This window comes from Penicillium griseofulvum, assembly GCF_001561935.1.
Source record: "Penicillium griseofulvum strain PG3 chromosome Unknown contig_79, whole genome shotgun sequence".
Taxonomy (NCBI): Eukaryota; Fungi; Ascomycota; class Eurotiomycetes; order Eurotiales; family Aspergillaceae; genus Penicillium; species Penicillium griseofulvum.
In genome coordinates, this window is record NW_024467420.1 from 1,315,877 (window position 1) to 1,339,215 (window position 23,339).

The 23,339-nt window shown below is 48.2% G+C and overlaps 9 protein-coding genes across 9 annotated transcripts; 2 read left to right on the forward strand and 7 right to left on the reverse strand.

Annotated features, from left to right (window-relative positions):
* Window positions 1-530: 530 nt before the first annotated feature.
* Window positions 531-1,460, reverse strand: PGRI_004330 (uncharacterized protein; the record flags this gene model as incomplete). Its single annotated transcript, XM_040788146.1, has 1 exon — window positions 531-1,460. The coding sequence occupies one exon, from the start codon at window positions 1,458-1,460 to the stop codon at window positions 531-533; it is 930 nt and encodes a 309-aa protein (XP_040651918.1).
* Window positions 1,461-3,567: 2,107 nt separating this feature from the next.
* On the reverse strand, window positions 3,568-4,854 carry PGRI_004340 (putative phosphatidylglycerol specific phospholipase; the record flags this gene model as incomplete). The annotated part of the gene is made up of 1 exon (XM_040788147.1): window positions 3,568-4,854. One exon carries the CDS (start codon window positions 4,852-4,854, stop codon window positions 3,568-3,570), a length of 1,287 nt encoding a protein of 428 aa, XP_040651919.1.
* Window positions 4,855-6,211: 1,357 nt separating this feature from the next.
* On the reverse strand, window positions 6,212-8,530 carry PGRI_004350 (transketolase family protein; the record flags this gene model as incomplete). The annotated part of the gene is made up of 5 exons (XM_040788148.1): window positions 6,212-7,084; window positions 7,143-7,850; window positions 7,896-8,140; window positions 8,213-8,322; window positions 8,376-8,530. 5 exons carry the CDS (start codon window positions 8,528-8,530, stop codon window positions 6,212-6,214), a joined length of 2,091 nt encoding a protein of 696 aa, XP_040651920.1.
* Window positions 8,531-8,799: 269 nt separating this feature from the next.
* On the forward strand, window positions 8,800-10,064 carry PGRI_004360 (NAD(P)-dependent alcohol dehydrogenase; the record flags this gene model as incomplete). The annotated part of the gene is made up of 3 exons (XM_040788149.1): window positions 8,800-9,130; window positions 9,181-9,809; window positions 9,861-10,064. The coding sequence occupies 3 exons, from the start codon at window positions 8,800-8,802 to the stop codon at window positions 10,062-10,064; spliced, it is 1,164 nt and encodes a 387-aa protein (XP_040651921.1).
* Window positions 10,065-10,270: 206 nt separating this feature from the next.
* Window positions 10,271-10,729, reverse strand: PGRI_004370 (uncharacterized protein; the record flags this gene model as incomplete). The annotated part of the gene is made up of 4 exons (XM_040788150.1): window positions 10,271-10,376; window positions 10,427-10,471; window positions 10,527-10,600; window positions 10,649-10,729. The coding sequence occupies 4 exons, from the start codon at window positions 10,727-10,729 to the stop codon at window positions 10,271-10,273; spliced, it is 306 nt and encodes a 101-aa protein (XP_040651922.1).
* Window positions 10,730-11,366: 637 nt separating this feature from the next.
* PGRI_004380 (uncharacterized protein) lies at window positions 11,367-12,887 on the forward strand (the record flags this gene model as incomplete). The annotated part of the gene is made up of 3 exons (XM_040788151.1): window positions 11,367-11,675; window positions 11,727-12,099; window positions 12,157-12,887. The coding sequence occupies 3 exons, from the start codon at window positions 11,367-11,369 to the stop codon at window positions 12,885-12,887; spliced, it is 1,413 nt and encodes a 470-aa protein (XP_040651923.1).
* A 43-nt stretch (window positions 12,888-12,930) lies between these two features.
* PGRI_004390 (uncharacterized protein) lies at window positions 12,931-17,476 on the reverse strand (the record flags this gene model as incomplete). The annotated part of the gene is made up of 10 exons (XM_040788152.1): window positions 12,931-13,649; window positions 14,285-14,525; window positions 14,581-14,674; window positions 14,777-14,904; window positions 15,011-15,066; window positions 15,158-15,284; window positions 15,338-16,139; window positions 16,191-16,948; window positions 17,003-17,403; window positions 17,449-17,476. The coding sequence occupies 10 exons, from the start codon at window positions 17,474-17,476 to the stop codon at window positions 12,931-12,933; spliced, it is 3,354 nt and encodes a 1,117-aa protein (XP_040651924.1).
* Window positions 17,477-17,836: 360 nt separating this feature from the next.
* Window positions 17,837-19,389, reverse strand: PGRI_004400 (Amidohydrolase 1; the record flags this gene model as incomplete). The annotated part of the gene is made up of 2 exons (XM_040788153.1): window positions 17,837-18,927; window positions 18,981-19,389. 2 exons carry the CDS (start codon window positions 19,387-19,389, stop codon window positions 17,837-17,839), a joined length of 1,500 nt encoding a protein of 499 aa, XP_040651925.1.
* A 574-nt stretch (window positions 19,390-19,963) lies between these two features.
* PGRI_004410 (uncharacterized protein) lies at window positions 19,964-23,087 on the reverse strand (the record flags this gene model as incomplete). The annotated part of the gene is made up of 6 exons (XM_040788154.1): window positions 19,964-21,288; window positions 21,427-22,065; window positions 22,115-22,303; window positions 22,354-22,430; window positions 22,559-22,990; window positions 23,056-23,087. 6 exons carry the CDS (start codon window positions 23,085-23,087, stop codon window positions 19,964-19,966), a joined length of 2,694 nt encoding a protein of 897 aa, XP_040651926.1.
* Between the last annotated feature and the right edge of the window lie 252 nt (window positions 23,088-23,339).

Here is a 23,339-nt window from a genome sequence, read left to right on the forward strand (position 1 = left end):
GTGCTTGTACAATCGCTAGATTGGGCGAGCCAAAGGTTGCAAAATAGTCGCAATGTTTCCAAGGGTCATAACAGCCTACCAATGTAGTTGCAATGATCTCTCTTTTTAGCGCCTATTCTTCTGACTTTCTCTATAGTACACTTGATTTTGAACAGCTGTCAATTCGCACAAGAGATAATTTCGTGTTCTTAACATAGAGGTACAGGTACCAGATGAAACCCACAACCGTCATGCCTCGAAAAGCTTCAAGTAATCATATTGCCGTGGGGTATACATAAAGTATAAGAGATAAAGTAAGGTAAACAAATAGCATTGCAAGTAAATAACATATACTAATTAAACCTTCATGCCTTCATGACCTTCATGACCTTCATTCTTCTTCTTTCTACAGCCATCTTTCTCTGTCGCGTCCCCTGTCTTCAAGAATCTACACACACTTTGACAATCACTCCACGATTATTGTAGCAAAAGTTGTGTTTATTAGAGAAGCTACCTAAGAGAACTAACGGAGGTACAGAGGTAATAATAAGCTAGAATCCTTGCTGGCCCCACACGAGTCTTGAGATCCGTCCTAACCGATCAGGTGACAGTTCAATGTTATGTTCGGGTGGGACTGGTTGACGACAAAATAATTCTTCAAACTCGATGGTCAAAGGTACTGGTGGCCTGATAGTAATCTGTGAATTAGGTTTGTTTGCGTCGCGGGATACCGTAATGGTCTTCCGTATCTTTAGGACGTAGCGAGGCCGCTGCAGTCGTAAGGAGTTCACGGTCGGGTCTAAAGTAACAGTCTCGAACTTGATGTTAGGGGTCTTTCGACTGATAGACACGATAATCACAAGCTTTATATCTCCCCTCGAGTTCGTGAGCCACCATTCTGCATCTGCCTGCAGCTTTCGATATGACTCTAATACTCCCACTTCGACCACAACGGTCGGCCATTTTGGATTGCGACCTGGAACAGGCTGGGCAGGACCATAAGCTGCGTCGGCCTCTTTTCTGCAAAACACACCTTCGGTGGTTGTAGATCCTAACGGGCAGATCGACTCGTCCAGCCCCATATTGTAGATCTCATTTTGCACTGCACCTTCTAGGCCGCGTGAAGCTGATTCATGGGGCCTAGTTAAGAGCTTGATAATCATGTGTCGGGTGCTACGATTAAACATCTGCCGAGTACTGCGCAAAGAAAACTTGTCCACAATATCTGGTGGGACGTTTGTGAAACGTATATATTTCACGACATCGGCTGTTCCTTTGTTTTCTCTGATAATCTTCCGGATAGCGCTCTCTGTCGACCCGATGGCTTCGACTGTGTCGTCCGGCAGCGCCTTGAAGCACTCGACGTCTGAGCGCTCGACTTCTGCAGAGTCCGAGTCATCAGACATTTCTAAATATCGAGTCTTCGAGGCCAACGTAAGGTTTTCCGAAACGGAATTCACGAGGATAGAAGGTGCAGACATTCTGGCGTCCGAAACTGTATGGTCTTAGTAAGTTTCGGATAACCTTGGAAGATTGGAGTGATGAGTCATCCTTACCTATCAATCGGATGAAACTCGAGAATGATTGGCACACTGCCCAGGTGCGCCAGTTGGCGAGGGACTGGCGGTAGCAATGGTTCTCGTCCTCGTTAGCAATAAAGAGAGCGAGAGGGAGAACAGGTGGTATAGATTAGACCTCCGCACCAGCCCATAAAGCCCAGGGCCCAACCCAATCCAACCCGCAAATGGGCTGGGCTTTGGGCCCGGTCCTTAGGCCCACCGGTGGGCTATGGGCCTAGGGTAGAAGCCCACTGGGCTTTAGTAGGGCATTGGGCCCCAAATAGTACAAACATGCTAAGAATTTAGGTGCCAAGTAAAGTTGAACCCTCCCTTTTCTATCTTTTTAATTACGCTCGTTTTACCTACGTTTCTAGGCCTTATTCCTAAGGTAATGTTCTATTTATCTACATGATTTAGAGCTTACTATTAGTAATTTCTTAATATTACGTTTAAAAACGCAAGAAAGGGCGTTTATAAAGAAATTCTAAAAATTACAGAGCCTTACTAGAAAGTAGTGGTACTCCCGAGGTCCCGTCGAGATCTAAAATATATATCTAATATCAAAATATCAAAATTAATACTTTTGATAATATCTCGTCCTCTACTTATTAGATCTTATTTAAAATTGAAATATATACTAATATAGACACTGTGATTTGATATTCTGAATTTAAACTCTATATAATTGGTAGAAAAGGCTATAATACAGGGATTACAAAGGCTAATACCGATGGGCTTTATTGGGGGCCTTACGGGCCCCCACTAATGGGTTGGGTTGGGCTTTGAAGGTAGGGCCTATAGCCCACTGCGGGTTGGGCTATGGGCTTGAGCTCCGGGCCCAACCCGGCCCATTGCGGAGGTCTAGTATAGATAATCGGCACACTGTACCAGTTAGTAAGGGACTGACGGTAGCAATGGTTCTCGTCCTCGTTGGCAATGAAGAGAGCGAGAACACATGATTGGATGAAGAGAATAACAAGTCTGAAAGAAGAGATGAGAGAGAAGGAATAAGAGAAGAAGAAAGAAGAGAGAGGGGGAGGGGAGAAAACAAGGGAAAGAGAGGTCAGATGAGGAAGGTGCCTAGGTGACATTTCCTGCCTAGTGAAATAAGGAATGAGCAGAGGGGACTCTAGGAAATACCGCTTCTAAGAGATGCTACTCCTTAGTACAACATATAATCTGATTCATTTAACTTAAGATGATATAAGGGCATGACTACAAGGTGAATGTATGCCAACAACACAAAATATCAACCAACAAGCGCTTGGTATAGCAAATTATTTGAAAAGCACTTGGGTTCAGACCTCGGCATACCCGGACAGTGATGATGATGATGATGATGATGATGATGATGATGATGATGATCTCATTAACACGATCTAGCTCGCTATTACATACCTAGGTACATGCTGCTATGCAGGAGTAGCTTCCCCAGAGCCTGCTCTTCGACGATAAATGGTGGTACACCCCCAGTATACAACCACCCGTAGCTGTATAGGATTAGTTAGTTAACTATAATGTAAACAAGATAAAGAGAATCGTAAAGAAAGTCAATTCCTCTATCGATGACTCCCCATATAATTGCACTGGCCCAAAAACGGCATTGATTCGAGATTGATCCTAATTCCGTCATTCCCACAGCTACGCCTTGTATCTATCAGAGGACTATGAAACGGAAACTTATATGTCTCGAATTATAACTAGTAATTACCCCTACAAGCAAAATCACAGAGATCGTTGGCTTTCTTTGTTCTCCGAATGGCTATTCCTACTTAGGAAAGAGGTTATTAGCTCTGCTATTTGATTCCCCTAGGGGACTACTACTTGCTTTCTCTCTTTCATGTCTAGGTCTTTGCTTCTACAGTTTAACTGCTCTCTTTCTTTATTTATCGGATTAGCACATAACGCTATTCCAGAAAAGGGTTTGTTTACAATGTGGGGCGTGGTTTTTATATTTTCGTTATCATTAAATTCAATTGAGCTAGGAGTTCCGGACTGCGACTATTAACAAAAGATATGTAGTTAAGACCTAGAAGTCTGCTCCGTTCGGCAACTTGTTGGGAGTATCCTTTCGGAACTTGTTTGTGATCAAGTTCCCGAAGGAAGCCGACCAGTCCACGCGAGGGGACAGACTCTCTAGACCCCAGAGCTCAGAGACAAACTTGAGGATAGAGGTATGAGTGAACTCGTTCCCGTCGCTAGGCTTGTGCTGGACCAGCCCCTTGGGAACCCAAGGAGAGATCAAGACTGTAGGAACTCGAACCCCGAGACGGTCAAAGTGGAAAGTGTATGGCTCACCATCCCGAGCCGTCGTCGTATAGGTCAGACTGTCGCCAGCGGGGACGTCAATGGGAGGCGGGACATGATCAGCAAAACCACCATGTTCGTCCCAGGTCAGAATGAAGAGGGTCTCATTCCACTGCGGCGAATTGCGCACAGCCTCATAGATGCTCTTGACAAAGTTCTCGCCCATATTGATTGGAGACGGAGGATGCATCGACATATAATTGCAGCACTCAGGGTTGATCCAGCTAAACTGTGGTAGGTTCCCAGCTTTCGCATCAGCATAGAAGTTGTTAATGGGGACCACGTTATCTTTTCCATTCTTCGCGGTCCAATCGTAGAACATGGCGTCGGGCAAAAATGCGGGCTTGGACTGAGTCGAATTCTCGTAGTTCTTCCAAGTGATCCCCTTCTCTGATAGGTGCTCGAAAATAGATGTTTGTGGTAGCGCAGATGTCATGAAGTCGTCGTCATTGTGGCCATGACCATGGGAAGTGCCCGAGGTCAAGTAGGCACGGTTGGGGTTTGTAGGTCCTGGCACTGCAGCAAACCAGCGGTCGAACAAGACAAAGTTCTGGGCGATGGTATTGAAGACAGGGATGTGCTCCGGGGTGAAGTAATTGATCGCCTCTGCTGCCCGCTGTAGGTCGTCCTTTGGGTAGGAGGTTCGCTGTTCAGTGATGAATCCATTCATGTTGGCCTTGGCTCCTGCAAGGGGGTGGTAGGTGCCATAGACCTGCATGTTACCACCCGCAATGCTGTGGTTGGGGTCTTCGGAGGCAATGTTCTTCGCAACAGGATTGGCGCAAACATGGTTTTCGTGTGGGATAGAGACATTGGCAGGATTGCAATATTGAGGATTTCGGGGGCCGTCAATGCTAGAGTCATAGTCAAGACCGCCAGCGAAGTGGTCAAAGGACAAGTTTTCTTGAACCAAAACGACAATATTTTTGATGTTGCTCATACCCGACGATGCGGCGGGCATGGCAGTAGCACCCAGACTTAGGGCAACAAGTAGTAGAGCACGCGCCATATTTGAGATGAAAAAAAAAAACAGATGGACTTGACGAGTCGACTATGTAGTTTATAAGTCTTTCATCTTTTCTTTTTCATTTTTTTCTTTCAACATCCTCTCAGAAAGCCCTTTCATTGCATGTGGCTGCATGACCCCATTCTGCGTGGTTACCACGCTGTTTCTGTGCCGATCAACAAGGCACTGGATGCCCCCCGCGTCAGGGCATGGGCCATGAGCTGACTATCATTGGCCAGGAACATTTTTAACACAAAGGGGTGATCAGATGTTCTTAATTTTTTTGTGCCATCTAATATAATTTACATAGTAAAAACATTCTTATCTTCCGATAGTATATCACGTTGTTCATGTGTTCAACATTTGAATGTTCATCGTCGGATGCATTACAGTATTTTCCTTGGACTCCTTTCCCCCCAACATATCTCCTAGAAACAATCTCGACACCGCATATTCACTCCCTGCGGGAATGGATTTTATACTTTTGTTCACTAGAATAATTACTTGACCAAAAAAGAGTCAGGGTCAAAGCACCTTCCTTGGCCATGGATTTTGCCATGATGAGTCTGTCTTATGACTGTTATACTTCATTGTGAATACCCCTAGCGCCTTCTATGATCATTCGGACTTCACTGTTCCCTTGTTCTCCCGAAAGGTCACATATTGGTATCATCTTGCCGTTTTGACTTGAGCTAAGCTGAGGGGTACAAGTCAGCCGGAAAGACGTTTCTGCCTTAGGTCTCAGGCAACAACGGGACAGACACCTTAATTTCTCTGATTTTTGGAGTGATTAACTATTATTGGACTGTGCTGGAATATGTCAAAAGCTTCCTTAAGCCTTATGGTTGTCATAGTTTAGTGGTGTAGGTTCACCTTTACAGTTGGGCTAACTCTTATTTACTGTCGTTGTATGGTAGACTCTTAGCTTAGCTTGTAGGTGCAATTTTGATGCCTGTCAGAATTGCTAAACTACCTTAACTATTCTAGATATGTCCTTTTACTACTGTTATGGCCTATATGACAAGAAATTTGGTCATCGGCATCACAGTTGATGGGGGTGTGGAATAAATTTCTGACGACCTGGAGAATTTATATATGTGCTATATGATCTTAACATTAAACATTTCTTCCCATTCCCGATGTTTGCTATGCCTATTGCCAGTTTAGATTGAGATCTTTGCTTGCTGGTTTGCTAGATTTACAGGCTATAAGTACCCTACCATTCCATAGATTTTACTACGGATCTATCGTACTCCTTCATCAATCTCCATTTTTGTATCCTAATCAAAAGTAAATATAATATCCATAAACCCGTATCCACTCCACCCCACCAAGTACAATAAAATATCAAACAACATGCTCATAGCTCAACAAACTCGCCACGAAGGAACTCATCTTCCTGAATCCGATCCAAGTACCCGGCAACCTTTGTTGTCAACGTATCAATATCAAACCCAAAGTGCTTGTATGCCGCCTTGCCCGGCAAACTATGACCGAAGCGCGTGATGCAGATGCCTGCATCTGCATACCGCTCCCACCCATTTGGCGCATAGGGCTCAATCACCACAGCCGGTATACCCTGGTGTCGCCGCAGTGTCTTCCGCTTGTACTCAAGTGACTGTTTCTCAAACAAGCGCTGGCAAGGGAAGCTGACAACGCGTGCGGTAATACCTTTCTGCACCTTCAATTGCTCAGCAACCTGCACAGCGAACGAAAGTTCAGCTCCAACACCGATCAAAGTCACAGTAGCAGATTCAGCTTCTGACAGGACGTATGCGCCAAGAGCTACGCCATCACGACGTGTCTGTGGGATCTGGGGCAAGGTTTGACGAGAGGTAGAAATGATACTTGGGGTCTGCTTGGCGCCAATAGCGGCAATCCATGCACCAGCTGTCTCTTCGCTATCACCAGGACGGATATAAAGGAGGTTTGGCATAGCCCGATACAGGTTGGCTAACTCAATAGGCTGGTGGGTTGGTCCATCCTCGCCCATACCAATGGAGTCGTGGGTGGCGACGTGGATAATCTGGAGGTGTTGCAATGCGCCCATTCGGACTGCGGGTGCGGCATACAGGTAAAACATGAAGAATGTTGATGTGACCGGAATAATGGTGTTTGGCGAGTAAGCTGCCAGACCGTTGGAGATGGCAGCCATGGCATGCTCACGGACACCATAATGGATATACCGCCCAGAGTAAGTGCCATTGATGCCGCAGGTTGTGCGAAGTTCAGGCTAATGAGGCAGTTAGCAATGATTTCGGGTTATTTCAATCTCAGTTGTTCTGACTCACATGCTGGAAGTCAACTTTTCCAGGCCAGATCATGTTTACAGATGGCGAGAGATCCGCAGTACCGACCATAAAAGAGTTGACATGTTCGGCAATTGGGTTGAAAACTAAGCCAGACGCGGCACGAGTGGCAGTGGGTTTATCAGGGAAGGTGGTAGGAATATGCTCCTCCCAGTTGGCTGGAAGCTCGCCTCGGACACGAGCCATGAACTCGGCCGCTAGAGCAGGGTGCTGAGCAGCGTAGTCGTTTACTAGCTGGTTCCACTCTTGCACCCACTGCTCTCCGCGCTCAGGAATTCCCTCAAAGAACTGACGGACAGATTCACCAATGACAAAGTGCTCTTCCGGGTTGAAGCCGTAGGCAGCCTTCATATCACGGATACTCTGGGCGCCAAAAGCAGCACCATGGGCAACAGCAGTTCCAGCGACACTGCTGTCCAAACCGATGACTGTCTTGATATTAATGAAGGTGGGCTTTTGCTTTGATAAACGAGCTTGCTCCAATGCAAGGACAATGCCCTCAATATCAAAGCAGCCGTCTGCCACCTCAATCACATCCCAGCCACAGGCGCGCATCTTCGTGTTCACGTCTTCAGTGTTGGTAAGGTCGACGGATCCATCACATGTAATCTGGTTGTTATCGTAGATGACAGTGAGGTTGTTTAGACGGAAATGTCCGGCCAAAGAAATTGCCTCGAGAGCAACACCCTCCTGCAAGCAAGCATCGCCAATCATACACCAAGTATGGTTGCTTACCACATCGAATCCGGGGCGGTTGTAGGTAGCGGCGAGGTTCTTGGTCGCCATGGCCATTCCTACAGCATTCGCAATACCCTGACCCAGTGGGCCGGTTGTCACTTCAATTCCTTCGTGCTCAATCTCTGGATGCCCGGGGCACAGCGCATCGACGCGGTCCGAGTGATATGATTTGAGCTGATCAAAGGTCATGGCTTTGTAGCCTGTGAGATGGAGGAAAGAGTATTGGAAGAGGCAAGTGTGACCTATAGGGCCTTAGTTTAGTATGCATCACTCTCGGATGCGTATCAATTTAGCAGAATTGGAGCTAAACTGACCATTTGACAAGACAAAGCGATCCCGGTTGAAGAATCCTGGAGTGTGGGGTGCATATCGCATAACATATCTCCACAGTGAAACACCGATCGCAGCCATACCAATAGCACCACTAGCACACAATCAGCTTCTGCTCACAGTTAGATAATGCTCTAAAGGCCATACCCGGGGTGTCCGCCATTGAATTGCTGGCAGAGATCTGCAATCAATAGTCGGAATGTCTTCAATACCAAGTCATGGTCCTTTGACAGCTCGCGGACTAGAGGCACCGCAGAGCTGTGGACGCTGTTGACGCCGTCTTGGTAAATTCCAACCGCCATTATAGGAGTTTAACGGAGCTGAACAATTTTTATCAGATCCAAATGTTCAAACTTGGAGGGGAGGCTCCTTGAAATAGTACTGCAAGCGATGATGGTTAATATTTCCTAATCGGGCGATCCCCACACCCAATATCAAATTGGCAATTCCATCCACACCAAAACAGGTATTTCGAGCCACAACTTGCTAGATCGAATATTAGTTGGGCTCCCACGGCACCCTTAAAGAATGGAAGTCGCCCACCTTTGTGAAATTACACAGAAAATATACCATGACTTCGGTACTTCTCGATCAGTCAAACGGCCAGCAGGCCATGACAGCCTCAATGGGCGATCGCATTCCCCTCAAAGTCTCCCATCCCAATCCCTCGTTGCAAGTGACTGCAGACCACAAGCTCAAATCTGTCGACACACCTGTTTACGCTCCCAAACGAGGCGAGGCGCTGGTTCACATAAAAGCAACTGGAATTTGCGGGTCAGATATCCACTTCTGGAAGACCGGCCGCATTGGATCTTTGGTGTTTGAAGGTGACTGCACAATTGGCCATGAAGCCTCGGGGATCGTTCTGTCGTGCGGCGAAGGTGTCAACCATTTAAAGCCAGGTAGGCATGTTTCATTGAGTTTGAAGATCTCCGAGCTGATAGTTTGATAGGTGACCGAGTTGCCGTTGAACCTGGTGTTCCCTGTGCACAATGTTTCCTTTGTGACGAGGGACGTTATAACCTATGCGAGGATGTCCAGTTTGCCGGCGTTTACCCTTACGAAGGTACCATTCAACGTTACAAGAACCACCCTGCGAAATGGCTACACAAGCTACCCGATAACGTCACTTTTGCCGAAGGCGCACTTCTTGAGCCGCTTTCGGTAGTGATGCACGGCATCAAGACGGCTGGTCTTTCTATGGGCCGTGGTGTAGTTGTATGCGGTGCCGGCCCTATTGGACTGATCGCTTTAGCTGCAGCACGTGCTTCTGGTGCTCACCCCATTGTGGTGACGGACCTAGAGCCCTCTCGGCTGGCCTTTGCGAAAGACTTTGTTCCTTCGTGCATTACATATGAGGTGGACCGGACAAAGGATGCCAAGGCTAATGGAGAGGCCATTCGTGCTCTCTTTGGGTCTAGCGAATACGCTGCTCCGGAAACCATACTCGAGTGTACTGGTGTGGAAAGTAGTGTATGCACTGCTGCGTACACTGCGCGGCGCGGAGGCACCGTCATGGTGATTGGTGTAGGAAAGGCAATCATGAACAACCTACCGTTTATGCATATTTCGCTTGCAGAGGTAAGTTGTATTGATGTGCCGTATATTGAATATTTCTTGCTGACTTGCTAGATTGATCTCCGGTTCATCAACCGCTACCGCGACACCTGGCCCCCGGCTATTGCCTGCCTCAGTGGTGGCATCTTGGACCTGAAGAAACTTGTTTCACATGTCTTCCCTCTTGAGAAAGCCGAGGATGCGCTACACCTTTGTGCTGACACTCGAAACGGTAGTATCAAGGTGTTGGTGGTCGATGAGCAGGAGGCTTCGTTATAGTTGTGGTAATAAGAGAAGATGGGTTCAGTCATTGAGAACTAAGTATTGCTGAACTCTGTTGTATGATGATATGATTTGTTTTAGTCCGTCTAAAATAGGAGAATAAATGTTCAGCAGTGATAGGCTTGATCTGATACTATATACCAACTCAAGCCAGACGGAATGCCGACATGAACTCCCAACCCCCACTTCGACCAATGTATTCCTCAAAATGATGGCTGGCAGAATATCGACTCGATGACGGGAATTGGGTCCTTGGAAGAGTGCTCTCCGGGGCTCAAGAATGTGTTGTGTCCGGTGCAGTCGGGGCCGCTGTACTACCATTAGCTAAGGTCTAGTTGCTAGATTGCCACCAGACTTACGTGAAGAGACGACATGGCTTTCTCAGAGACACAGTAAGAACATCCCTGTGACTCGTTAGTCTCGGCCAAAGCACGGTAGTTAGGAATCAGTCTCACTCACTCTTCCTCGATTGGATGGCAATCATTTAACGGCACATCAATACCTCGGCTCTTCTCAGCTGTTTCAATGCCCACCTGGTCTTATTAGCAATCAATCATGGTCTTGAGGGAGAACATGCGCACAGTTGTTCGGTCGGCCTTCTTTGCCGCCGTTACTGAAAGAAGCATCAGGCTTACAATCGACAACTGTTTGAGGCCGTACATGACGCGGATAATGTACAGAGGTCCAATGATAGTAGATCTGAGGATATAGAATACTCGGCAGTGCCTGGAAGCATAACGCAGAAGGTCGACTACTCTTCCTGCAAGGAGATGCCATCTGTCTTTTCCCTGCTATCCCTTGCGTGTGTTTCTCCTGCAAGTGCCAGGGGTTGCGGCCAACTGCGTTGTAAGGTCACATCCCTGTCTTGCAGTGATCTGCACTGTACGGACTGCGTAGGATGATATATCGAGGATCAGAATGTGACTAGTGATTTGAGATAGATGGAGTATATCATGAGCTATGATCGCGGCGTGGTGGCGATATATGAGCACTGTCGAGTCCTCGGAAACTGTAAAATGTGATTGTATTGATATCCATAGAAGAACAAGTAAATATTGGGAGTAATATTATTTAATTAACAAACGGTAGCAAAGTTATCAAAAGACATATGAAGTGCCCGAGGAGTGTCAACGGAGAAGTGTCTTCGTTCTCGGCTCTCCACTTCAACCTCAACTCTCTTGGATATTTTCTTCTTTGCATGTCCTTGATTACTCCCGGATTCACAGTGCAACGGGGCCCGATGATCCGATCCAACTCTCTTCTCTATGAACTGGAACAGTGCGTGTCTCCAGTTACGCCATGAACTGGTCCCGCCCTGACGCGACTCTTTCCAATACCGCCGATGCTGCATTCGCCTCTCCATCAGGCGCCACCAGCTGGCCCGATGAATTCTCCCACGACCCAGGCTTTCTAGCCTCCCAGGAGGAACTACGATGCATGCTTTTCAATCTCGCGCAGTCTGCAGCCCCGACCCGCACACCGAGCCCAGATACACAAGATCAAGACACACAATTGCCCGACAGAGAGGAGACGCAAACGCGTCCTGTGCTATCAAATCTCCGTCGCATTGAGTACTTGAAGAACTATGTCGGGCAGGTGGCGCCATGGGTAAGTGAGGTTGTTTGCGATGTTCTCAACAATCACTGATCCCGACCGTAGCTCGATATGTTCGATTCGCAATGTACCTTTCGAGTGCAAATCCCTGCGCTGGCCCAATCGTTCCCCGCCCTAATGAATGCGATCCTCGCGATATCCGCCCGACAAATGGAGAGGAAGGAAGGGATCCAAAACTCATTTGACAGCCTGGAGCTTTACCAGGAAGCGATTCGCCTGCTGAGCCCGCTGCTACAAATGCGCGATCCTAAAGTTGTAGCCGCCTGCGTACTGCTCTGCTGTCTTGAGATGATGTCTGCGCGGGCGCAGGATTGGCAGCGTCATTTGGAGGGGTGTGCGGCACTTTTTGAAGCCTTCGGAATGAACGGGTTCAGCAGCGGCCTTCTACAAGCAGTGTTTTGGTGCTACGCACGGATGGGTGAGATCCAATATTCATGGGCAGATGACAAGGATATCACTAATTAAGAATAACTAGACCTATGTGGTGCATTGATCTCTGATGGGACACAAAGCACTCTTCTTCGACCTAGCAAATGGCTCGCACCTGGATATCATGAAGACAATGCTGCGCAGCTCTTTGAGGCTGCACAGTCCCCGGACATGCACGCCAACTACGCCGTATACCTTTGCGCAAAATCCTGCGAGCTGGTGGCTGATCGTACTCAGTTTGTGGAGCTGGGCATTCATAATGACTGCACCGGAGAGGCCTTCAATCACCGCTGGCTGGGACTCTGGAATGATTTGCAACACTGGCTTGACAACAGACCACCGGAGCTATTGCCAATCCACACAACAACGACAAAACCATTCCCCCATATTCTTTTCATGCAATGGGCGGCTATATCATCGAACCAATTATACCACACGGCATGCATTTTGTTGCTCAACTTGATGCCCAAATCTATCAAGCTGCAGCCAACACTTGCAAGGTCCGCACTGTGGCATGCCAGGCGCATTTGTGGGATTTCGCTCGCCAATCCGCACCATGGATGCTTGAACAACGCCATCCAGCCGCTATGGATTGCAGGAAGGCTGTTCAGCCATGTATCTGAGCACGCGATAATAATCGACCTGATCCGTCATATTGAAGCTGAGACAGGGTGGGGCGCTTGCTGGCGCATCCGCGACCTCGAACTCGCCTGGGGGTATCATGTCTCGCGTTCAGACCGGACTATTGACAGAGACCCGTTTCCCGTAACAGGGTGAGCATCGGTTGCAACTTTAATGATCACATCAAAGAAAACCTTTACTATATCCCATCAAGGACGTTCCACTCTGCTCGCAGGCTCTGCAAGCAGTTCGTTGCGTTCCACCCTGTCACCGTACGGATACGATCGAACCCTCGCACAATTTCACGTTGTTGCGACTCGTGTGTCATCCGACGAGCAGCCAGCAGAAATGATGCCAGGAGACATGGATCCCAGCACTCTTGACGATCATTGTTGAGGCCAATACTGCATATCCGCTGGGCATGCCACAACGGCGACATAGCAACAGAGTGGAAGTTCGCAATGCGTGCGGTGCGAGGCCGATTGTGTAGTAAGATCAACATGGCTGTATGGTATAGCTGGTTGCCAAACAAGCCTGCTCCATTCGCAAAGAGAACGACCGGGAAACTTCTTTCTGGCCCAGCTAATTGATCATCCAGCTCTAATTCTAGCATCGGTTGAAATTCTTTTGGTCGCTCACGATACCATTGTTGCAGTTCTTCCACCAGCTGGATCCATATATGGAGCGGGGGCCGATCGGGAGAAACCTCTTCGTTGTGCACAAACTGGATCGCTCTTGCGCAGAGCCATAAAGGGCGGTATGCGTAGAAGAAAACCATCTCGAACGGATCAGCCACAAGATCTACTTCTGTGTAGTATGGAAACGATGGGGGAAGCGGTACGCGCATGTCTCCATCGGTCGCTAACGCTGTCGCAAGATCTGACGCGCCGGCATATGTCAGTCCATAGTCAAAACTACCTATTTTGTTTCGGAATCCATACCAAGCCTGAAAAAGAGCCAATAAATCGCGGAATTGATGTCTCTGCCCACTGAGTGGGAACTCAGGGCCCTCATGAGGTCATTGTCGCACCGCCTCTCGGTGTCCGACATATTAGAGATATTCGATATACATTTTTTCACTTGATCTATAGCGCTTATCAGTCCGAGATTTGTAATATCAACCTGCATATCCGAGTCGGGCCTCCGAAGGAATGTCTGTCTCCCCTCTCCAGGTGGCTTTTGTGGATGAAGCTGGTGGAAAGAAGTCCAGGACAGGTCAATAATCGAGTTCCAGATAGGCGATGAGACCATCGCTAACTGGAGTCCCTGGATTCCAAATGATTGCCCAAGGTCACATATGTCCAACTACTGCAGTTAGCACTCTGCGGTCCATGACGATTTCGAAACGCTCACCCAGGGTGCTACTTCATAACGATAGTGCCGTAGCAGGACTTGTATCTCGGTGGATGAGAGTGTCTCGAGACTTGAATCAGGTGGATTTTGTATAACTTGCGAAGGGAAGGGCAAGTGATGTGACAAATTCGATGGTATCATTGGAGTCCCTGGTGATGGAACTACGAGGTCTGACAGGGAGACGTCGGGTTCATTCATACCGAGGGCCAGCAACCCGGCGATGGCCGTTTCGTCTTTGTCATTGAGGCTCGTATAGTTCTGTTCATCTGCGGCACGGGGGGTCAGGGCTGGCCATAATGGCACGGCTTCGTCTCTGACATTGCTAGGTGTTTTAGGGTCGGCTTCTTGTGGTTGTGGAGTCACATCAATGTGAGAGGTTGTTTCGTCCAGCGCATGATCCTCAGTTTCGTTGCAGTCTTTTGAGGTCCCTTGAGTGATGAACTATACATACAATTAAATCAGACCTCTGCCTTGTGATTAGAGCCGGAAAACCTACGCGAATCTCTTCATAGCTAGCAGGTGGTGCTTCGACTTCTGATGTTTGCACGGTACGTGCATTCTTCGATAAAAAGGACAATTGGGTACCATAACTGCATTGATAGTTCCGCTCAGTGCAGTTTCGACATCGCGGTTTGCCTTCGTCGCCTGAATCCTATTAGACTTGAATATTTTACATATCCGGAAATACATACATTTTCGGCGTCGAACCCGACAGCGCATGCATCCGGTGCGACACCGGGTCAGGCGGGTTTGTTTCCTGCGCTCCATGGCAGGCGAATATAGGAGACTCCAGGGCTGTGAGGGGGGAGACCGACGGTTTCTAATCGGGAAGGTGCACGGGTGGCCAAGCCTCCATATTAGGAAAGCGCAAGCGCCATGACATGACAGCCCATGTGCCACATGATTTGCTTTGTCATCGTGCTTACCCGGGCGGCCCTAACTGCCCAGTTGATCACAGAGACATGGGTGTCAAAACCGACCGCTAATAATAAATTAACTTGCAACTAGCAAATTATTACAATGAGTTATCAACACTTGGCGCAACTACATTTTCTTCACTGCCAAACTCTGACCCTTCCTCCACTCATCCACAATTCCAGCATACACCGAAGGCCCATATACCCCTGTTAGCTCAGTGTAGAACCCACCCCCGAGTCGGTGTGGGTTCAATCCCAGGTCGCGCAGAAGAGTGTCATTGTACTGTTGCATTGGTTAGCTTACGATGTTCTCCGGGTTTCGCGCAACAAAAGTACCTGGATAGCCTCAACTTCAAGGCCAGTCCCAGTCAATGAGCCCAAGACCACATCCTCGGAGGTAGCATTCTCCATATCCTCCGGCGAAAGACTCCCAAGCCAGAGACCCTTGCCTGGGGTCGAATTAATATCCACCGGGGAGTCAAGCCCTCCCGTCAAAAACGCCGCCACCCAGAGAGCTTGAACCTCCGCAACAACAGCAATAGTTGATGATAGAATAACACCGAGTGTTGCAAACGAGCGGTCGCCTTGTGCGACTAATTCAGGTGCAACCATGCGACGGAATAGGCGATATGGCACCAGTTTGTGAAACTCGGTCCATGAGGGAGGACCCCGATCTGTGAAAGTGCACCTTGTCGCATTCAAGGTCTTCCTGACCGTAACCTCCAAACGTCGATCTAGATCTTCCCAATGCTGGATGCGGTCATTTATGGTGGATTCTAGTGGTCCATTGATCATCTCCGGTGTTCCCGTTGGAATTTCACGGTTCTCGGGAATGTCCGCGCCTCCCGAGTCCACTAGGGCCGAAAGCCCCAGTTCTAGGCGGAGGCTTGGTGGCTCGAACCGAATCGGAACTATTGGCTTATATCCCGTCGCATGGATGGCCAGATCGACTTCATCAATGCAATTGCCGTCTGACAAATGAACCGACGCTTTTGTTGACGAATCCGTGGTTTTCTCCGCCCTGGTAGCGACGATATTTGTGATGGCTGATCGGTACACGTTCACATGGGGTAATCTGATTGTTTCCCAGAGGTCTCCTTGATTTGCAATCCCAATACCAGATGCGCACGACACAACACTGAAAGTTATTAGTTACCGTATACTGCAAATGACGTCTCATTGAACTCACCTATTGTCTGGGCGCAGCTTTCCCATCTTCGGATCTGAGCCGTATTGTGCCGTCTCCTCCAAGCCTTTATCAATCGATCGCCAGAGCCACCGAATCCACCATCGACCTACAGGGTTGCCATGGAATAGCCGAGCTAGCCATGAGCCTTCCCAGTGCAGACCCCCGGATGGCCCAAGAGACAGGCGTTTTGGAGTCTCGTAGCAGCACGGAGTGAGATGGGTGAGCAACCGGGTGCTGGCAGCCTTATCGCTTGCAACGGTGTCGCCATTTGGGAGAGTAGACATTGGCGGCACCATCCACGCGGGCCCTGCACCTCGATCACGGATGATCCAATGTACTTGCACAGGATTCTCCTGTGTAGACTTGAGGTGCAGCTTTGCGTCGTTGCGATGTAGAGTCGCAAAGAAATGGACCAGATCAAATGATGACTTCGCACCTCCATAAATAGCAACCGATCGCAGTTGCGGGTAAGGAAACTCTTTTGCTGTCATGCTAACGGGCTGGGGCTCAGGTGCTTTCAGCGGCTGATATCCCAGGTGTTCTCGAGCCCATTCTCCAACATCCTTGGCATGAATGACTGGAGCAGAATCATCAGAGGGATGTGATGGCCCCTTTGTGTCTGGGATATTTGGCACTGAGGTTAATCCTGTAGCCAAAACTAACTTGTCGCAGATAATGGTAATGCGCCGACCCGGGGGTGTGGATACACTAATGTTGAGCTTCCATTCTTTGGTTTCTAGGCGACTGATGTCGTCGACCTATAGATTATTTAGAAATGCCGTAATCATAGAGCAGACTGATGGTGATCTTACCTTCCAGTTCAATCTTATGTGTTTTTCGAGCTGCCATTTCTCAACCCATGCACGGAGATAACGATTGATCTTCCAGCCTGCAATGAACTGATTGTGTGTATCATCCGCCTGTTCCTCCGGAACCACATCGGAAAGAGGAAGGTCACTGAATTCATAAAGACCATACGAGTTCTGGCTCAACAAATTTGGATAAAGCCGTTCTGCCGCCCAAGTACCTCCAATATCCGAGGCAGAGTCAATCACAAGAAGGTGACTGTTGGAGGTTGTTCGACAAGCCTCGATGCTCTCCGTAAAACAGACAGGAACTTCGGCGATTTCATTTGTGCTTTTGGTTGTATTTTCACCGTCGTATTCTCCGACGATTTGTAGATACGTTTTAGCTGCGATGAGACCGTAAAGACCTAATAAGTTAGCTAAGGCCAATCTGATTGTCATCTACTGCGAACCTGCTCCGACGATCACGACTCGTTCCATGACTGTAATGATTGCATGAGGGAGAGAAAGGGGGAAATAAAAATAAAACGGAGTTTTTATTCCAAAGGTGTACAATGAAATGGCAACAATACGAAGAATAGCTCGGAGATAGAGGATCTTGATATTGTTCTTGTGGGGTCGCGACAACAATAGGAAATCCATCTATTGAAAGGGTTTTTTTAAATATTTGGTGATAACTTGCAATTCGCTTAACTTTCCTTAGAAAAACAAATGGCATCAATGACATAGAATTGCCACATGGTAGCAACTATCCAAGTTCCTTTAGTTAGTCGTTTTGAGCATAAATCACGCGAACGGAGATCCAAACTTCCTCGACAGATGATATTATACATAGTCCCATTAGATATTCTCCTTCATATCATTTCGATTCATGTGAAACGCATCAATAATCTTTTCTTCTCCCGCTTTGAAATCGATTCCTTGCGCTTTAGCTTTGATCGTTTTTCGGCTGTCCAACACTTTGGTCATAACATCCATCCACTCAAGCTGCTGTTTGCTCGATGTCAAGTTCAGAGCAGAAGTAGGAGCGTCCGCGATCGAAACAGGCAGCAGTTTTCCTCCTTCCTTTCTCACAACGCCGTCCACGATAACGGTTTCAACATCCCTCTCACTGGAATGGAGTACGATAGCAGAAACTGGGTCTTCCTCAGCAGCCGCCAACATTGACGGACTCTTCGTATCGAAGATAACCAAATCCGCTTTGGCCCCGACCTTGATCTGGCCGATCTCCCCAGCCATTCCCATCGACCGAGCACCGCCGATCGTGCCCAGATTGAATACATGTTCAACCAGAGGTCCAACATGCCGACTCCACTTCCCTTCCTTCGCTAATATGTCCGAGTAGTTTGTTCTGGCATGCTGAAGTAAGAGACGCATTTGTCCAGGCATGAATCCGGTTCCCCAGCTGTGACAATCTGCTCCAAGACTAGAAACTGGTTGAAATTCAGGCATCAACGCTACAGGAGGATACCCCATTTGGAGCTCTGTGTTGGGTGTTGCAGAAACAGAGGCGCCGTGACTAGCCAAAAGCGCGGCATCACCATCCTTCGGGAAATTCGCATGAGAGATAAGGATATCAGGGCCAAGTAAACCAGCATTGTTGAGAAGTTGCACAGCAGACGGAGGGTTGCCAAAGGATTTTCCTGCCACACCATGCGTGGTGATGATCTTTGCGTGCATTGATCGGAGCTCGGTGTAGAGCTCCTGCAGCTGACTGGTGGGTAGATATAGATTATCCACGGCAAAGCCAAGGTGGACTCTACCATCAGCAAAAGGGGCAAACTTTGCAAGTTCTTTCCAGCTGGTGAGTGCGGATGCAGGGTCATAGTCGTCCGTGACTGTCAAAGAACTTCTGTCCACGATTCTCGGCACGCATTGACAGTACACAGCTCGTAGGCCAGAAGTAATCAAGGCATTAATCAAGGTCGGTGCTATGCAAGTCAGTATCGCTTGTAAAAAAAAGGCAAGAATATGGGTTTCTTACGGTACTCGGGGCCAAGATTGAGGTGTGAATGGTCGACAACTGATGTTGTACCAGCATCCACAGCCTCCATTGCGCCACTAAGTTGACCCCAGAAGGCGTCCTCGGGTGAGTAGAGCGCTCCGATGAAATTCATGCATGGTAGGTATTCCAGAAGACTATGGTTGCCGTGTTGGCCTTTTTGCTGGGTTTGCCATAGGTGGTGGTGGGTACTGATGAAGCCAGGCGATACTATTTTATCCTTGCAGTTGATAATTCTGACGCTTTGTTCATCTACGTCAATATTTTCCTCAATTTGGACAATGGCATTCCCATCGATTAAAAGATCGAGCCGGCGCGGTACCACCCTCTCGTCGACATCATGTACTAAAAGAGTACCGCCATGTAGAAGGATCTTGGAAGAAGCTGCCATCTTGTTTGCAATCGAATTCGGGGACCGGAAATAATAGGATAAAAAGGGGAGATGTTTTGAGTTCTGTCCACGCAGATCTAGATCCATGCCCATTTTATAGACCGAGCCGGATGCCCAAAATAGTGAAGTTCTCGCGTTTTCGCGAGGAGAAACAGCCCGAACAATAGCTCGAACGGACGGAGTTACAGCCGAAGAGCCCGAAGGAACGGAGTTAATGAACAAACTCCGCGTCCTGAGATCCAGATCATGGTCTAGAGATATTAGAGGTATGTGGCCGGTAATTCTTATAACTATGCTATCGCATCGTCGATATCACATACCTTACTTAGGCCTATATGAGCTAAACATCACATACGGTTAGTATCATGCTACTCTACCATGCACCACTACAAGTGGCAGCGGACAATCCGGTTCTACGATGGACTTGGCACGAGAAGAGTCGCCATTGGGATGAACTGAAAAGTGCCTCCCAAAGTATGTGGTCGCCGGTATCCCCGGAACCCGGCATGATAGCAAGGGACCAAGACAGGAAGATAGCGAGGGAAAAAAAAAAAAAAAAAAACAATTCTTGATTCTAAAGAGGAGGCTCTTGGCAATCCCCTCCAGCTTCTTCGGGCAGTTTATTGAGTCTTAGTGGCAAAGACTCGTCTGCAACATCCAAGAGGACTTGGGCTTCAAGGATCCTAAGGGCAGCGTAATTTCGGTTAGATCGAGCAGCACGTAGAGCATTGCCGCAGAATCCGCCCTCCATACGCACATCCGCCCCATGTTCCAACAACATGTGAATGATTTCAGTATGTCCACCTCGCGCAGCTGCCTGTAGGGCAGTGTTGTAATAACCACCAACAGCATTCGGGTCCGCACCTTGTTCCAAAAGCTCTATAACAAGTTCTTCATGGCAATATCGCGATGCAGCCTGTAAGCATGTACCAAATTGTCCTGCTATTAGATTGACATCTGCGCCTAATTTGATGAGATGAAAGGCGGCTTCTGGCCACCCTCTCGCAGCAGCTGCTTGGAGAGCACACCCATAATATCCCCCAGCGATATCAACATCTGCGCCGTGAAGAAGCAACAGATTGAGCACATCAAGACTTTGTTGCACACAAGCAGCCTGTAGAGGTGTGTGATAGAGGCCACCCTGAATATTGACATCTGCGCCATGCTCTAACAATATGTGAACAACCTCTATATGCCCCTCTAGGGTGGCACCTGCAAGTGGTGATCCATACATGCCGCCGATAGTGTTAACATCAACACCTGACGCGAGAATTGTGCGAACCATGGATGATAAACCCAACTCCGCGGCATAATACAATGGACTTCCAGGACTGTATTCATCTTCACCTCGGCGATAGATAGATAGCCAATGGTGAAAAGCGAGGTTGTCTTGGTCCAGGAGACGCAGAATCATCGGTTCAATTTGAGCCTGGTATTCTGAAGGGAGAAGCCGTACATGAGCATGCCATTCGGATGCGGAGTACGCTATCAGAGGATAGCTTGTTTCAAAGGGGTCATCCAACGCCTTGTGAAAGTAGTCGGATAGTGCTGACTGATCAAATGACAGCAGGTATGTCAAGCAACGCTGTGCGATTGCTAGGTGTGCTTCGGACTCTTTTATGGCAAACCGACTGGCTGGGCCTTTGCAGATTCGCTCCGATGTCAAACATTCCCGAACAGAGTAGTGTGACAATTGAACCGAATATGTCCTAGAGGTGGTAACAAGACTGGAGCATACAGTCAAGATATCTGCAGGATCAAAGAGTCGATCGATTTCGACGAGAACACTAATTCCAGGCTTGATAGCCACCATTTCAGATAGCTCATCCAAGTTGACAGGACGCGACGAGATTGTTAGAAACTGCAACGCTGTGAAAGCGATAGAGCGGGACTCTTCGTCTATTCCGCACAGAATACGTTCATATATCTCGTCCAGTGTTTGTGGAAGGCACTGTAACGTTTTCCGCACTGCTGATGGGGACAAACAAGAACGTAAGGCATCGAGTTGACATGCTGCCAATCGGAACCTATGCTAACCGTGGTCAATGATAGGACATGGTAACGGTTCACACAAGGTCTCTAGGACATACATTCCACTGGCTCCATTCATAATGGCGATTTCCATTTCTTTCTTCATCTGGATTGGGCGCTTCCTCAACACGGGATCTGATTTGAGCACGTGGCGGACCAACGTCTGAATATCCTCGTCTACTTTTGGCCCACGAAGAGGAATCGACCTAGTAACCATATCCTGCAGCCCGGTCTCGATCTGCCGTTCCATGCGACTAGTAACCAGAATATTTGCTAACCATGCGGTGCCCTCCTTGATCCTCAGAATTAGGTCGAATATCTCATTTTGTGCTAGGCATTCGTCCAGAGCGTCAAGGATAATATATGTCTTTCCAGGTTGCTTCAAAAGCATCAGGAGTGTCTCAACAAGAGTCGCTTGGCTCGGGTCCTGGCCCTTTTTACTTTTGTCCTCGTACAGATTCATCACCTCTCGGGGAAACACCGTGCTTTGTTGGCATATTTGAGCAATGGCCGATCTGATAAAGCCATCAAAGGTTTGCCGTTTCCGATCTTTGAAGTCAAAGTAATAATAGATGCAAAGAGAGGCTGATTGGTCGTCATTTTTGCAGATCTTTTGTACATGCTCAATGATTGTTGAACAGTGTACTAAAACGGTTAACATCTCCCATGGACTTACTAAACTAACGTGACATACCCGTTTTGCCTGCGCCTGGGATTCCATACACCCACATTATCTCCCTCGTACCAGTCAACCAAAGACCAAAGTCTTCTGACTCGAGCAGCCATTCACCAGTCCCCTGCTCGTGCTTGGCGCGGGCAGAATGGTGGCACTCGGCAGCATCGACGGTTGACAGCCATTCAAGCGCCATCCGTTGATCGCTCACTAGATGAGTTAGATAAAGAATCCTATAGATGTGTGCAGTTAAGACGGACCATCCTGCCTCAGTAATGCTTTTTGAGAGACTTCATGGATCTGCTTGGTGTCTTGTCGGATTTCTTTTGAGATGGCCCTGATTGATACAAGCTTCAGAAAAGTTCAAAAATAAATCAGGTACCGCAAAGCGTTGATTGAGATAATATGGCGTAACCAGAGATAAAATAATTCAAGGATATCTAGCTATGGAAAATAAGTACTCACAAATGATCCACGGCCAGAGCCCCAGCAAGCAACCCTCTAGCCTCCCTTGCGACTTTTATCATTTCCCGCGTGTCATCGGCTCGCCATGGCCAGGTTAACTTCTTCCTCAGCTGCCCTGGCTCACCTTTAGTTCTCACTTCCTGGCCCAAACGGTGCTCCAGCTTTGACAAAAGCGAGTCTAGCATTCGCATAGGACCATCATTAGTCATCAGTTCTCGTAAACTCTTGTTCCATGTTTCATCTACGCCGGCAATATCAACGATGCTCGAGAGGAGAGCACGAGTGGTAGTGATCTCAACCACAAGACAACGTATTTCAGCTGATGCGTTGGCTATCGTTGAAATGAGATCAATGACTTTGCGGGAAGCATGTAGGAGGGCGAAAACACCGGTGGTGATGCTCAAAGGATCCATAGTTAAAGCGGCCTCTGACCTACATAGATTGATCTGGTAAAATAGGCTGCTTTCTCGATCATGAAGCTATTGGGCCCAACTCACAGGGGTTGGGCCGTGCGTTGGGCTGAGGACATTGTGCAGATGCCAAGAGATTTGGTCATCGGAGCACTATCACCAGCTGAAGGGCCCAGTGCGGCAGTCGCGTGGAGTGATTTTCACCCATTTTTCACCCGGGCGGCACTCACCCGAATAGCTGCATTCAAGTAGTAAAGGTACATGTCGGAAATGGCCACAAGAGGAGAATCGATATCCTGCCCAGGTGGGGCCCCGGGACCGTGATACCTGCTGCGTCAGTAGTTGAAGAATGGCACCATTGGTCTTTACCG